At 35.2% G+C, this 14,369-nt stretch overlaps 1 protein-coding gene across 1 annotated transcript in view; it reads right to left on the reverse strand.

The window, feature by feature from the left end:
- The window catches only part of LOC129957236 (multidrug resistance-associated protein 1-like), a 70,727-nt gene that overhangs the window by 41,873 nt on the left and 14,485 nt on the right, over positions 1–14,369 (reverse strand). The window contains exons 8-14 of the mRNA XM_056069478.1: positions 11,275–11,430; positions 9,569–9,743; positions 7,919–8,173; positions 5,864–5,929; positions 3,917–4,054; positions 2,463–2,609; positions 280–364 (exon numbers count right to left, since the gene is read on the reverse strand). Of these exons, the coding sequence (XP_055925453.1) occupies positions 280–364; positions 2,463–2,609; positions 3,917–4,054; positions 5,864–5,929; positions 7,919–8,173; positions 9,569–9,743; positions 11,275–11,430 (1,022 nt within the window). The remainder of the gene's footprint in view (positions 1–279; positions 365–2,462; positions 2,610–3,916; positions 4,055–5,863; positions 5,930–7,918; positions 8,174–9,568; positions 9,744–11,274; positions 11,431–14,369) is intronic.

Here is a 14,369-nt window from a genome sequence, read left to right on the forward strand (position 1 = left end):
CATATACTTTAATACCGTACTCTGTGTAAGTGTATCTCAAAGAATCTGTGATTATGTTGTACTTGTTAGAATATAATTTTAAAATCAATTTGCCTTATTTGCATTGGATTTTACTGCTCATACAACACCTTCCAGAATATTCCAATAATAGCGATCCAATCACTTGACGCTACTTATTCATCACCTTCAATCACCACGACCTAAACAATTGGCAAACAGAAAATAATTATTTTTAGAACGTGGGCGTGAAATTTTTACACACACATATATATTACTTACTGTCTGTTGTGTCATTATCTGGTGCTCTGCCATTTAATTCTTCACTCAACAGAAAGTCTATGACTCTTTTGAAAGAGACGCGGCTCTGAAATGAAAAACGCATAATGATACTCACAAAGAAACATTTCATTTCAGCATATTTTATTTATTAAGGGATATTTAGAATAAAATAATTGCTCTCGGCAAACTGGAAGACATAAGTAGATTCCTTATCAACAAGTTTAGCCTTAGTTATATTAACGTTCCGCTTTTAATGCAGCACTAGGCCTATTTTGGGAAGTACCTCGTCATTTTGAACCGCGGTCAGATGACGAGGGCGACACCTGAGCTGGCAGCTCCTCTCCACGCTTCCACACCACACTAGTGGGAAAACGTCTGGCCCCGACGGATTCGACGTGCACCAAGCCCGCTTACACGACGGTTCTTCGGTGGAATCGGGTCTCGAACTTGAAATCCTCCGGTTCAGAAGTCAAGACCTTACCATCAAACCACCGTGGCCCTCTTATCAACTAAGTTATTATTTTCAAATTGTTTTCAATCCTTAGACAAAAACCAAAGGGAATGATCTTCCCGAAATATTGATATATCCTCCGATTAACTCCAACCCCCTCCTCTCTCCGCGCAAAACAGTATCTTGAATAAAGTCACGTATACTTTGAAAGGCGTTCAGTAGCGACATGCAACGTGATTACAATTTACAGATCTAGTGATAACTACAAAGAACAGATCTTTGGTTTAAATCTACCATTTTTACTAATGATTTTAGACCTTCTTCAAATAAATTATCATTTTAATTCCGTCATACAATGTACCGAATGTTCAAATATTTATAATGAATTTGAAATTTATGAATTTATTGATGATTTATGGTGATTTATTTGCAGTGTCTAAAATCACTTACTTTTTAATTTAATAATTACATTTTAAATTAATATAAAAATTCAGTTAAATGACGATTAATATAATTAATTAAATTAAATTAAATTAAACTAATAAAATGTAAATTACTAAAAATAAGAATTATCAATTAAGAATTAAGGTAACATAATTAATTTAATATCAGAAAAAGAATAAAATGTTCCAGATGAGATTACAAATATTTATAATTCAAATAAATTTTGAATAATAAAACTGCACTATTTACCAAGTAAAATTTATGAATTTTAGTTCGACTTTTCAGTTCATCGGTGTCACGAACTGGAGATTAGTAAACAATGTTTTTCACGTATCTCCATAAAAAGAAGTCCAAAGATGTTATGTCTGGGAAAGAGTTATACCTTTCTCGGTGACTGATTTTCTTCTCATCCATCGTCCGGGGAACTTTTCATCTAAAACCAATCGCAATTCCAAACTCTAGAGTAATGGTTCCACATACAGCTGGAAAATGATATTTGGTTGCAAGTCCTCTACTTGAGGAAATGCGAAAATTTCAAGCATATCAGTCAGAATGGACAGTTACTTCGAAAAAGAAAAAAAGTCCAATAAATCGATCATGCAGTAAACCATACCACACTTTTACTTTAGAGTTGTCTCTTGCTTCCGCCAGTACGATATGAGGATTTTATAATCCAAATAATCGAGCATTGGGTCGGTTAACAATACGTTTCAGATATGTGAAGCGTTGTCTCATCTGAAAACATTACACATAATAGAAAGTTTTTACCATCCTCCCTCTTTGAAACATTTCTTCTGCAACTGTTCGACATCGAGGCTTTAAATTTCAGGAAAAAGAAACTAATCTTTTACTTATGGAACTTAAGAATCCATAAATGAAAGTCTTTGTTCAGCTATTTGTTGCTGCTTATCCCCCTTGGACTGAACGCCAATCCAAACCAAGTCCAAGAGATCGGGGAGAGAGGGGTGCTTCTGAGCCCTGAGCACCCGAGGGCAGAAGTCTGACTTTAGTTCATATGAAGATGACGCTCACACACTCACGTGCACAATCCCTTGTTACAGAGGGGTCTCTTTCACACACCTCACAGATAGAACACAGGGTAATGAACAGCCATGCCCGAAACAGGACTCGAACCCGGGACACTGAGATCACAGAGAAGACGCGCTACCCCTAGGCCAGTGAACCGGTAGTCTTTGCTCGTTTATTTTAAAAGTTAACCTTACTTTTCGGACATATGGTACATGAATGTAATATAACTTTTCCTTACGTTAATATATGCGCAGCTTACCTGTGCAATTTCAGCTACGAGCTGCGGTATGAAGGCCATATTGGATCGGAGGGTATTGAAAAGGGTGAGAGAAACAAAGGCAATGCTGGGATCCAGAACATTCTTTTCATCAATCAGAACAAAAGTCATGAAACTACTGATGGCTATCTGCAAAATAAAGTTACAACAATAAAATTTTCAAAAACACACTGAAAATCGGGAGGGGAAGTCATCGATCGATTCAAATTATTTCAAAACCAAATTCTTTCACCCGAGTAGCGATGCAGAAGTATATAGCTTCAGAATACATGCAGAATGTGTTCAGTTATGTTATATTTAGAATAACTGCAAAGTGCTCCGATAAATCTGAATTGTAAATCAAATGTTCAGAACAAGCAAGTTTTATATCGATTCATTTAACCGTAAATTTCATGCATGCTTATTACCTATATAAATAGGGGCGGACTCTGGTATTTTATGGCTATAGACAATGCACATTATACAATTCCTCTTTTAATGAATTGGTCAATTTAGTTTACTATTTCAATGTATTTTTAATACGTTAATATTTTATGACTTTTTTTTTTATGTATTATGACTTCTCAGCCTAGTAGCCCTAAGAAATGTTAATATATTAATAAGATGGAACCCTAGTCGGAAATCTACTAAATAGAAGATGAGTAAGAAGAATAAACAACTATCTCATTTAATAATTCTGTCGCAAACAATTATCGAATAATTGTGCAAACTGTTACAGAGTATGTGTGAACTATGTTAGTCTTTAAACATAATGTATGTTTAATAGGTAAAACGCAGCACGGCACTAAGTTTCGTATAAATAAGCAAAGAATTATTCATTAGAAATTATTATTATTAAAAATGTATTTGAAAATCTTACACGAAACGAGCGCATCGATGCTCGATCTTTAATTGCTTCCATTGGCTGTTCCAGGCAGGTTTAATATAAATCTGTAATATTATTTCTTTGCGAAACTCAGAGGAAAGAAAAGAGATTTACAGATATCTGTAAATCATATCTGTTAAAGATGTGAGGTTTAATAGATAGATGCAAGCGATAAGATGCCCAAGTTTCATCGCAATCGGTTGAACGGGACAGCAGCGCATAAGGTACGAAGAAACAAAAATTCATTTTTATATATTGGATTTACACGTAATATACATACGTTTTCTGTACTGTTAGTTATACATGCATATAAAACATAAAACATTTATTATAAACAAGAGTAGACGTAAATATAAACATATGTAATTTTAAAAGAGAAAAATAATCAACAAATGAAAAAAAAATCAAGAAAAAGATCGAGAGATAAACCTATAGTTTGTATTAAAGTTACACATAATACGTAAAAGTTTTCTGCACTATGTCAGTTATTAGGAAATATACAAAGCCTACGTTTGACTTTCGAATTATGAGAATTTAATCAGAGTGAGTAAAATATTGAATATCGATTTACCAGAAACGGAGCACATATCCAAAGAAAAGTGATCGTTCCGTTCACAAAAGCAAGCTTCTTGAGTGTCACGGCTTCCTTCTCTCTGATGGATCCGATACTTTTCATGAATGCGTTCTCCCACGCAAACAGCTTTAAAACCTAAAAAACAACACATGATAAAGTAGCTGCCAATAATAATAATAATAATAATAAAAGAAAATGCGGGTCAATCATAGAAACGATATAGTTACAATTTATAGCAAAAGAATATAATGTATAGCAAAGACAGAGTAGAGTAGAATAGAGAATTCTCCTTCAAATTTTCTTGTACACTCTAACCCTCTGGGGATGGGAGGCCTCTATTCTAGACGCACGCACGGGGCGGAGAGTATGCAAAAGGAATCATCCCACAGGACGGGGGTTTTATGTTGTTAAACCTAACTTTGAAAAAAAAATCACAAAAAATAAAGTTTAACTCCTAACGTCGTCATTTTTTCCACCTTTTTAGATTATTAGTTCATTCATAGTATGAGCACTTTCTTCGTCTGACAAATAGCGTTTTTTTTTAACCATAATAAACCGAAACTAAGGATTTCCGTAATAAAAAGAAAAGTGCGCCGCGAAATGTATCCGAAACCTACCCAAAATACAACAGAATGGTCGGTAAAACCCAAAAAGATTGTTGACGGTTACACAGTAATAACATAAAAAGCAAAAAAGAATTCGGAGGGAGATCATAAACAAGAATGATTCTATCAAGTGGAAAATTACACAACCCAGCTCTGTTTATTTACATCACACTTAACCCCCCACCCCACAACAACTGATGAGCAAAATACCAAAGACTGAAAATGAGCAAACTGAAGGTCAGGACATTAAAGCTATATTTATTTCAAAAGTAATGGACGCAGGATGCCATCTAGTGGCATTTAAAAATTGTCCCAATTTAAAATGTACATATGCATTACCGTCCCATGAGTTTGAAGCGGTATGAGACGCGTGAGGATAGAACCTGGGACCATTAGGTTAGCAGTCCAGTAACTTAACAATTATACCAAAACGATCGTTCGGGTAGAAGAGTTGTTACTGGCTTATATGCGATTCACCACAAGTTCGATTTCCAGAAATGCACGAGTGGGTCGCCGGGCTGTGAGAGAAGTTCGTTGGTGATGCATATAAGACACACCCGTCGCGAAAAGGCTAATAAAGGTAATTTGCCCTAGAAATATGGCATTTGAATACTATAGTTATTATATATTAATCTTCAATTGGCGCGAATTTGGCATTTTTACTGAATGTATCATGCTATCCTTGGCGACTGTTTTGACAATCAATCCCTAGCATGCGGTTAATAGTATCCGGGAATCGAATTTGTGTCTTAGTTGCGTTTTTCCCCAACGCAGTTTAAAACATGTGGCACAAAAATACAAATGTAGTCACAGAATTACTAACCAAATTTGACATATTTGTCAATGCGGTTTTGAGTTATCGCAGTTATATGCTTTTGAAAAAAACAGACCGATAGAGAGTCAATCCTTTGTTGAATTTGATTCAAAATTTTATAAATGACTACATTATGGATGTTAAATATTTTTACCGAATTTCATCCATCTAGCTCTTTTCTTTTTGTGATTATTGTGTAATCTTGTATTCGAATAACAGAATTTCTTTGAATAGATTTTGATCAAAATTCGGTGAAATCTTACAAATTTGAAATAAAATAAACTCACTCTTTTAACCCCTTACCTGCCGAGGGTAACTTGCGAGATTCGGTCCCCAGTGCAATATATATATGCACGTATATAGTTGCGAGACGTATATATACGCCAGGGGCAGTTAACACATTGATTTAGGCAGACGTATATATACACCCGCGGCAGGCAAGGGGTTAATACTGTGAATTCAAACAGAACATCGGTATACTTACAAAAATATGTTTTAAAACAAGAGTGAAGTTTGCAAACTTACCTTTATACCGCTCAGTATTTCCCCCATTTGTCTTAATCTTGAATCTTTCCAACCCATTTGTTTCTTCTAATAAAAAGAAAAAAAAAACTGAATATAATTAAAGATAGTTCTCATAATTTAATTAGTTAAAAATGGAAATAAATGATTTAATTTTTATAATCAATCGCAATCTTCAAAAAGATAATTTAGAAATAATAAATCAGAATTATGTACTTTTATAGTTACTTTAAAACACTCATTCATTTGCAATAAAAAACTAAATGCAAACTTGAATTGTTCTTAATTTTTGTAAATTTAAGCTACATTAAAAAAAAAAAAAATCTTGTTCTTCCTCTGTTTGTTGTTTTGCATTTTTTTTTCATCATAATAAAAATTAATAACAATTGATAGTAAAATGTGAATGAATTTTCCCATGTATATTTCCCCAAGTATTAAGTCGTATTGCTTTAAAAATACTCAATATATGAAAATATTACAAGCGTACACGACTTTTATTACTCCATATATTGCAATATACACTAAGAAGATAAATCACCCAAATGCATTATTTCGTAATCAGTACATTAGTTTTAATATACATATATAAAATGTATGTCTGTAAAATGACCAAACGTTAGAGAGATTCTGTTACATTAGAGAAATTCTAAAATTGTCTATATTTGTGTTTAATAATAAAAGAAAAGATATATATGTTACAGTCAATGGTATTAAGAGATTAAAACGGTCAATTTGATCCATTATTCGTAAGAGATAATTAATTACATTGATTGTAACATACACATTGATCAAATTGATGAGAAAATAACAGAGAGCGATTTGTTAACTATAAATTAGAGCATTAAATGAAATTTGTTAAAATTAAATAACAGCGGATGATTTGAAGAATAAAATGTAAGATTGTTTGAATAAAAATTTATGTTAAAAAACTATTTGCTACGTTTGAATTAGCAGAAATCAGGAAAAAAAACAGAAAAGGAAAATTATCCATCATGCAGAGAGAAGAAAGAAAATAAATTCTAGGTTCGAACTAGAAAGCTTTGTTTTTCCTGAAGTTAAAACATATATTTAGATACACCTGCGTTTTATGAAATGATACGAAAACCTGTGCGTTCATCCCTCTTATAAAGAAACAACAAAAGACATTTTATGAGTATGTAGCGAATTCTTAGAGACCAATGTAACGTTTCCTCTTTTCCCTCACATGGTTATGGGCATCCAGACCAGATGAAACGTCTCCGGTTTTTCCACACATGTACATTCGGATCTCCAGATGTGGATTATTTTCACTAGGAAAGTCATTGTGTCTGGTCAATTGTTACTGTATCTAGATGTGGGAAAACAGGTGTGTATCCCGTCGTTTCAAATAAATCCATCATGTCTTCAAGGGAGAGTAAAGTCGAAACACCCAGATGCTAAACTTTTTTCTTTATAAAGAAACTCTTCATGTCATCAAGAACCGATCAATCAACAGCAACCATTGTCATTAAGTGTCAGACCCAAGTGCACTTCATTTGGCGTTAGATGCGAATTGATTGTAATTGACATGTGCTCAAGAAGCTGTGGGCCACAAAGATAGTTCCTTAACCCTTTCTAGGACCGTGGGAAGTATGCTTCCCACCAAATTTATCAATCTTTGTATGAGTTTATGTAGGTTGGCATAAGTTCTGACAAATTTTTTTAGAAAGACAGAAACTTAGATGCTTTAGTTATTTATTTTACACAAAATGATGTGTCTTGATTTGATGCTTAATTAACCAAATTAATTAATTAAATTTATCTAATAAGCTAAATGAATCCCTTTTCTTATTCTAATTTCAAGCCTAAAAATATTTTAACATAATATGACTAGAAAAAAATGGCCCTTTAAAGGGTTAACAGACGATTCAAAGGTCGGGTCAAGGTCGGTCGTTCCTTTAATTTTCCAGAAGAAAATAGCTCTGTATTTCATTGTTTATTAACTATACTTAATAACTATTCGTACACTTCATTTGAGATCATTTAATTATTTGATATATATTGTCCCAAATATAAATCAAAACTAATAATCAAGTTTACCTGAAGCTTGTGGGAGGTGGAGGCCAGTTTAGTAGTTATCGGCATGATGAAAAGCATGACAAAGACCCCAGCAAGGCTGGCTACTCCCAGATACTGCCACAGAAGGGCCATTGCAAGAATGATGCGCATGGGGCAGCTCCACACCAAATTCACTGTCCACATCTGCTCAAAAATTCTTTGAGAATCAACGCCAACCAAGTTGCACAACTCGCCAACGGTGTAATTGCGCCTGGAACTGTTGCTGAGCTTCAGAACCTGGGCAAAAAACAAAATGTAAAACAGTTAGAATTGCCTTTTTGGGAATAAATGTAACGTTATGCACATCGGATTTTCCTTTTGGTATCAGATGTACAGCTTTTCTCCCGACGTTTTTGGAAGATGGAAACGATGTAATTAAATCGTTTCCTTTCAGTGTCATTTCGTATATGCGCACTGTTACTAAGCATTGAAAAACCATTTAATTTTTTTAATTCCGGAATTTTGTTTTAAGTGTAATGTAATAATTAAGTGTTTTAAGTGTAATGTAATTGAGCAGTAAAGATTGTCAAAAAAAAACATATACAAAATTAATCCCTACCAACATTTCAAACTTCTAAACAATACTGTTTTAGTATTAATTCAAATATATAGCGAATATTGAATATTATGATTAAATTTTATATATTTAACACCACAAAAAGAAATAGTTCTTATTACTTATCCCCGTCTGGCAATAATAATATGTGAATGAACATACGAATTTCAAACTATTTCATTGATCAATTTTTAAAGCTGCATTGAATGGAGGACTTCGTTAACTAATGAAGCTAAAAAATTGTAGTAGAACTGTTACCGTGAGGTTCTTTCCTTTCATCAATAACTCCAATCAGTCTATGGAATTCCTGGCATATAGGAAAAAGTATCTGAAAATCGAATTTATGTTTTAGACGCGTTTTTAACAATTGACTGAAAAAAAAAACAATTTTGGCTCAGAGCTACAATTGAAGTTACAAAATTACACATCAAATTTGATCTTTATATTTTTGAGTTATCGCGCTTATATGTTTCTGAAAGTACAGACAGACAGACGGTTTGTATTCTTGTTGGATTCGGTACGAAATTTGATAGATATCAACACCATAGATGTAAATCTGTGAACCGAATTTTTCTATCCATATAGCTCTCTTCATTCAGAAGTTATCGTGTTAACATGTATTCGGACAGCCGGATAGACAGACTTCCTCTGGATGGACTTTGCTGAAAATTTGATAGAAATTTATAAACTTAGTAGAAAGACCAAATACCAAATTACATCTGATTGATTCCAAGCGATTTTGAGTTATCTTTATCACAAACAAATGGGTTGACCTTTTTTTAATGTTTTTCCGAATGGAGATTCATGGATGGAGGACTAAAATGTGCAAATTCGTCAAAATATTGAATTCCAATTTTTGGATTATTACAATATTTTCTCTACACTGTGTACACGAGAAAGTAAAAAAAGTGGGGGATAGGCAGTTATAAATAGTTTTTTTTTTACTTCAAGCATACATATTTCGAGTTTTTTGTTCGATTGTTGAAAACGCTTTGAATTTCACACGTTAAGTATATTAATAAAATGAAGCTAGTTACAACATAACTCCAAATACAATTAAAAGATAGTGTCGGTACCTTGTGGTAAATTGCCGTATTGAGTCCTGTTCGTGGAATGACAGATGCAGTTATCAGGAAATGCTGGTTGTGGACTGATGACAGAGTGGTGAAGCAAGCCGTGAAGAACAACAAGAAAGCGTACACGTATCCATGCCACGTAGCTTCATCATTTCCAACAAATGTTATAATATAGCTATAAGAAATTAATTTCATAAAATAATAAAATAACACAGTTTCATTCAAATTTTAATATTAAAATTAGAATTCATTCATGGATCTTAGAATTTTTTTTCCATTATTATAGATGCTTACAATAGACGTGTTTATTAATTTTATCTTTAGTTGTTATACAACTAAATGGTACAGGTTTACGGCACCCTATCCTAACGCAACCTGTCTGGTCTGCAATTAATGTCCTATACTGTTACAAATCTTTAATGATGCTTCCCGGCGCGGTTAGTTTAATCTTTGGAAAGACCGTTTTACGATCAACTCTGTTGGATGTTGATCGCATGTCGAATCGGCGATTCCAAGGCTTGGCGATAAACTTGGCGGTGAATTTGGAGAGAAAATAAATAATAATAGAATCTTCAAGAATTTTGGTGATAGAGCCAATAGAAGCTAAGATATGCTGGATTGTTAAAGAACCTTATCTGCCCTGCTCTGAAACTATAAAAAGCTGATAGACCAAGCCGAATACAGTCGTGTATAGAGTCGTCGAGAAGTTTAGAGTCGCAAAGCGAATCAACGGTGGAATAGTTGGATCAGTCCAGTTAAGTGTAAGCGTGGAGTGGAGCTCAAACGATTGCTGAATTGAACTGTGCGCCGACTCCTGGGGTTTATTATAGAAGCAGCATCGAGCCGTGTGAGGAGTAGCTAGTCGTGCAGTAATGAATCGGCAGTTGGATATACCTAAAGCGAGGAGATAGTGAGAATCGCAGGCGTTTGGAGAGACCGTAGTGACTGGTTACTGAGATTTCCTCCTCCTGCTGAATATTGTTTGGTCGCTTTGTGTACACTGATTGTTGTCAGCTACCGATTACTACTTCTGGGCAGCTGTTTGTACCAAGCGTGCTGCTTATGTACGTCTTGGCTGTGTATTTGTCATCTGCTTATTCGTGTCCTCGTGTTTAATAAATGTCGTCATTTGCTATTGAGGCTGTTGATTGTTTTACACCATACACCCACTACAAACGAACCCACTGACTTCATGGACTTAAGGGTGAAAGTTCCGTAAAAACACGCCTGCGTCTACTGCTTCAAGCCGTTTGTGACAAACTGTTAGTTTTTGCCTCACTTATTACTTAGAGGCAAATTATATAATTCATATACGTTTACGAAATATTTGAAAAATTCAGCAACTTTTTGAATATAGTAGAACAAAAGGAAAACACAAATGGCTCTATTTTAAAGACTTTCTCAAGATCATTTTAGAATATTTTTCCTCGTTTGGTTTTGAAGAAACTGACATAAGAACGTGCTATCCAAATTTCTACGCCCTCTCCAATAACTCTTGCATATGAAACGAGGAGTAAATTGTAAGTCAGTCAAGTGTCAAATTTTCAGTTCAGATGCTAGATAAGAAATACACAATAATCCATGGACATAATAAACAATTTTGAATAAAATATTACTGGTAGAAAAAAAATTAAAATATCAGTAAAAACATATTCAATCGAATTTATAAGCATAATAATTTATAATAATTATTCAAATAAACTTACTCCAGTAATATAGGTGGAATCAATGAAATAAAATTGTACAAAAATTCCAGTACAGCTGCAACCAACAGCCATGGCCATAAGGCTTTAGCTAAGGCTAAAAGGAGGGAAGGTCCACGATTGCAGAAAATCCTCGTCGGGACAGCTTTATCGTCTTGCCTGAATAAAGGAACATGATTATTAAAATACTAAAACATCTATATCAAATTCATCTAAATTTAAATCCAAGAAATAAAGAGTTGATATCTCTATTGTCCTTAATAATTAAGGATTGGCGAGAGAGTTGGATTAATTCCATCAAAGGCAGAACGACCTATCAACATATTAAAAACGTTTCTGTTGACCGAATAGAGGGGGATTTTTTCTTATTCTGTATTTTCTGTTCACCAAAGTCATTTCTTTGACCATAGCTCGACTCGTCAGTGTGGCACCTAAAAAGGATTTATAAATCACGCGATCAAAGCCTATGCACTATGACGAGAGCACAGACTCAGATGGCCTCGAAATTGGATGTCTCTTGACGTCGAAGAACTCATAAGAATTCCAGGCATTAAATCTTTCATTAGGGATATTTTGTCAAATCTCTTGTCTTTAGTTATCTCCTAATGTAAAGAGGTAACGTACATTAATGTATTTTATGCAGTTTATAGTTGCACAATCTAATGAGTAATGTAATATTTTTTCTATTCTTTTTTCTGTAACTATATACATTTTCTCTAGAGAGTTCTTTGTTGTTTGCAAGTGTCAAGTATCATCAAGTGTCGTTTGTTTCATCGTGATAGGTGAGGTTACGCATCGGTGGCCCCATCAAGTTTCCGGTATGACCTCTGGCTAGGTCGGAGTATCGCTTGCATAACTCTATGCCCAATAATTCCTATTGTCCCCAAAATGTCCAAGATACGATATCTTCAAGATATCTTTTACGATATTGTTACGAAATTTCCGGGGTTCGTTTGGATAGTGGGAGTTATATGGTGTGGAGAACACTCCATCAACAGGCGGCAATAGAAAATGAAACAACGACGTTTATTTACACGAAGACACACAGGGCAGCACAAAGACAACAACTATATACAGCACAAAAGACGATTATCTTCAGCCGAGACGTGCAGCATACAACAGGATATAACAAGACTCTACTGCAGACAGTACCGCACAGCTTAGTTCAGCACTAGCTTCACTCCGTCGCTGCTCCGCTAATTTCTGGAAGGCCAATTCTTGCTGTCGATTCCGACTACTCTTCGACTCCACTGGTTCGCAACCCAATTCACCACTGGTTTACACTACTCTGCTTTGCCGCTTCCGACTTCTTCTCAATTCACCGTCCCGGTTCACGACTGCCCGGCAGCTGCGGCTGCTTCCTTTTATAGGTCTCAGGAGGCGCGGCTAGACGCCTCTCAACCAATCAGGATCGTTCGAGGCGTATCTCTGTTCCTACTCGACAGATCGGGAAAATTCTCGATGTTTCGGGTATAATCTATTTTGGCGCCAAAGCCGCCAAATTCGTCGCCAAGTCGCCAAACTCTGGGACCTCCTATGGAACCAGTTATGCTGGGAAACCGCATCGCAGGTTCGTAACAATATCTTTACGATATTGGCTGACATTCAGAATGTCGAACAGCATCGTGGAGATATCATACAATATCTTGCACTAATAGGGATCACAGATTCGCAAGAAGAGTTATCATGTTAAGGCCACACAAACAAATTAGAACTGAATGAATATTATTTTACATAGGTAAGAAGATTAAGGCTAGCAAGATACATCGGATTTGATCCGCGCTTGCATGCCTAAAAATAGATGAACTTCTTGTCTTTGCATTGGTATATCAATTTTTGATTTTGGAAAATGAATCACATTTCTACTTTAACATTTTAACAATTAAAACGCTTTGAGCTAGAACGATGAAATATAGTATGCGGTTTTTACACAGCATTTCCAGATTTATTATTACAATTAGAGCAAACTTCGTGTAGAGGAAGGTTATAATATATAAGTTAAACAACGAACAGAAGAGACCTAGACGGACAACATACTATGCACAATTTTATCATCTAAATATTGTTACGAATCAGTGATGCTGCTTCCCAGCATAGCTGGTTTCATAGGAGGTCCCAGAGCTTGGCGACCATTTGGCGCCAAAATAGATTATACCCGAAACATCGAGAATTTTCCCGATCCGTCCAGTAGGAACGGAGATACGCCTCGAACGTTCCTGATTGGTTGAGATTCTTCTAGCCCCACCTCCTGAGACCTATGAAAGGAAGCAGCCGCAGCTGCCGGGCAGTCGTGAATCAGCGGAGTCGAAGAGTAGTAGTCGTCGTGAACCGGTGGAGAATTGTCGTCGTAGTCGGAATCGACAGTAAAGAAATGGCCTTCCAGAGATAAGCGGAGCAGCGACGGAGTGAAGCTAGTGCTGAACTAAGTTGTGTGCTACTGTCTGCAATAGAGTCTGTTGTATGCTGCTGTTTATACTGATTTGTATGCTGCACATCACGGCTGAAGATAATCGTCTTCTATGTTGTATATAGTTGTCGTCTTTGTGCTGTCCTGTGTGTCTTCGTGTAAATAAACGTCGTTGTTTTATTTTCTACTGCCGCCTGCTGATTGAGCGTTCTCCACACCATATAACTCCCACTATCCAAACGAACCCCGGGAAATTTCATAACAATATATATCATAGATGTATCTCAAATGTTGAGCCAAATCCAATAAGGACTTGATCGACTGCTGGTCTGTAGCTCCGGAAACATGCAAACACAATAATTCAAAAACATAAAGATTTAAATATATCAAATTTGACATGTGATTTTGTGACTGTAAGTGTAATTTCGATTCAAATTTTTGTTTCGGTTGGAGAAAATGCATCTGAAATTAAAATTTGATTTGCTGATACTATTAGCCACACGCCAAAGATTAGTCGGCAGGGATCTAATGATAAAATGAGTAAAAAGGACAAATTCAGGTCAAGGAGTGTTGTTTCGTAACTATTGTCGTGCAAAGCCTTCTAAAGGTTCATTAAGAGTGAGCACGAGACAAAGTTTTGGAGAAACCACTATCACTGGTTTCCTTTTATTTCAATCATAACTCAATTTGA

The sequence above is a fragment of the Argiope bruennichi genome, chromosome 11, assembly GCF_947563725.1.
Source record: "Argiope bruennichi chromosome 11, qqArgBrue1.1, whole genome shotgun sequence".
NCBI lineage: Eukaryota > Metazoa > Arthropoda > Arachnida > Araneae > Araneidae > Argiope > Argiope bruennichi.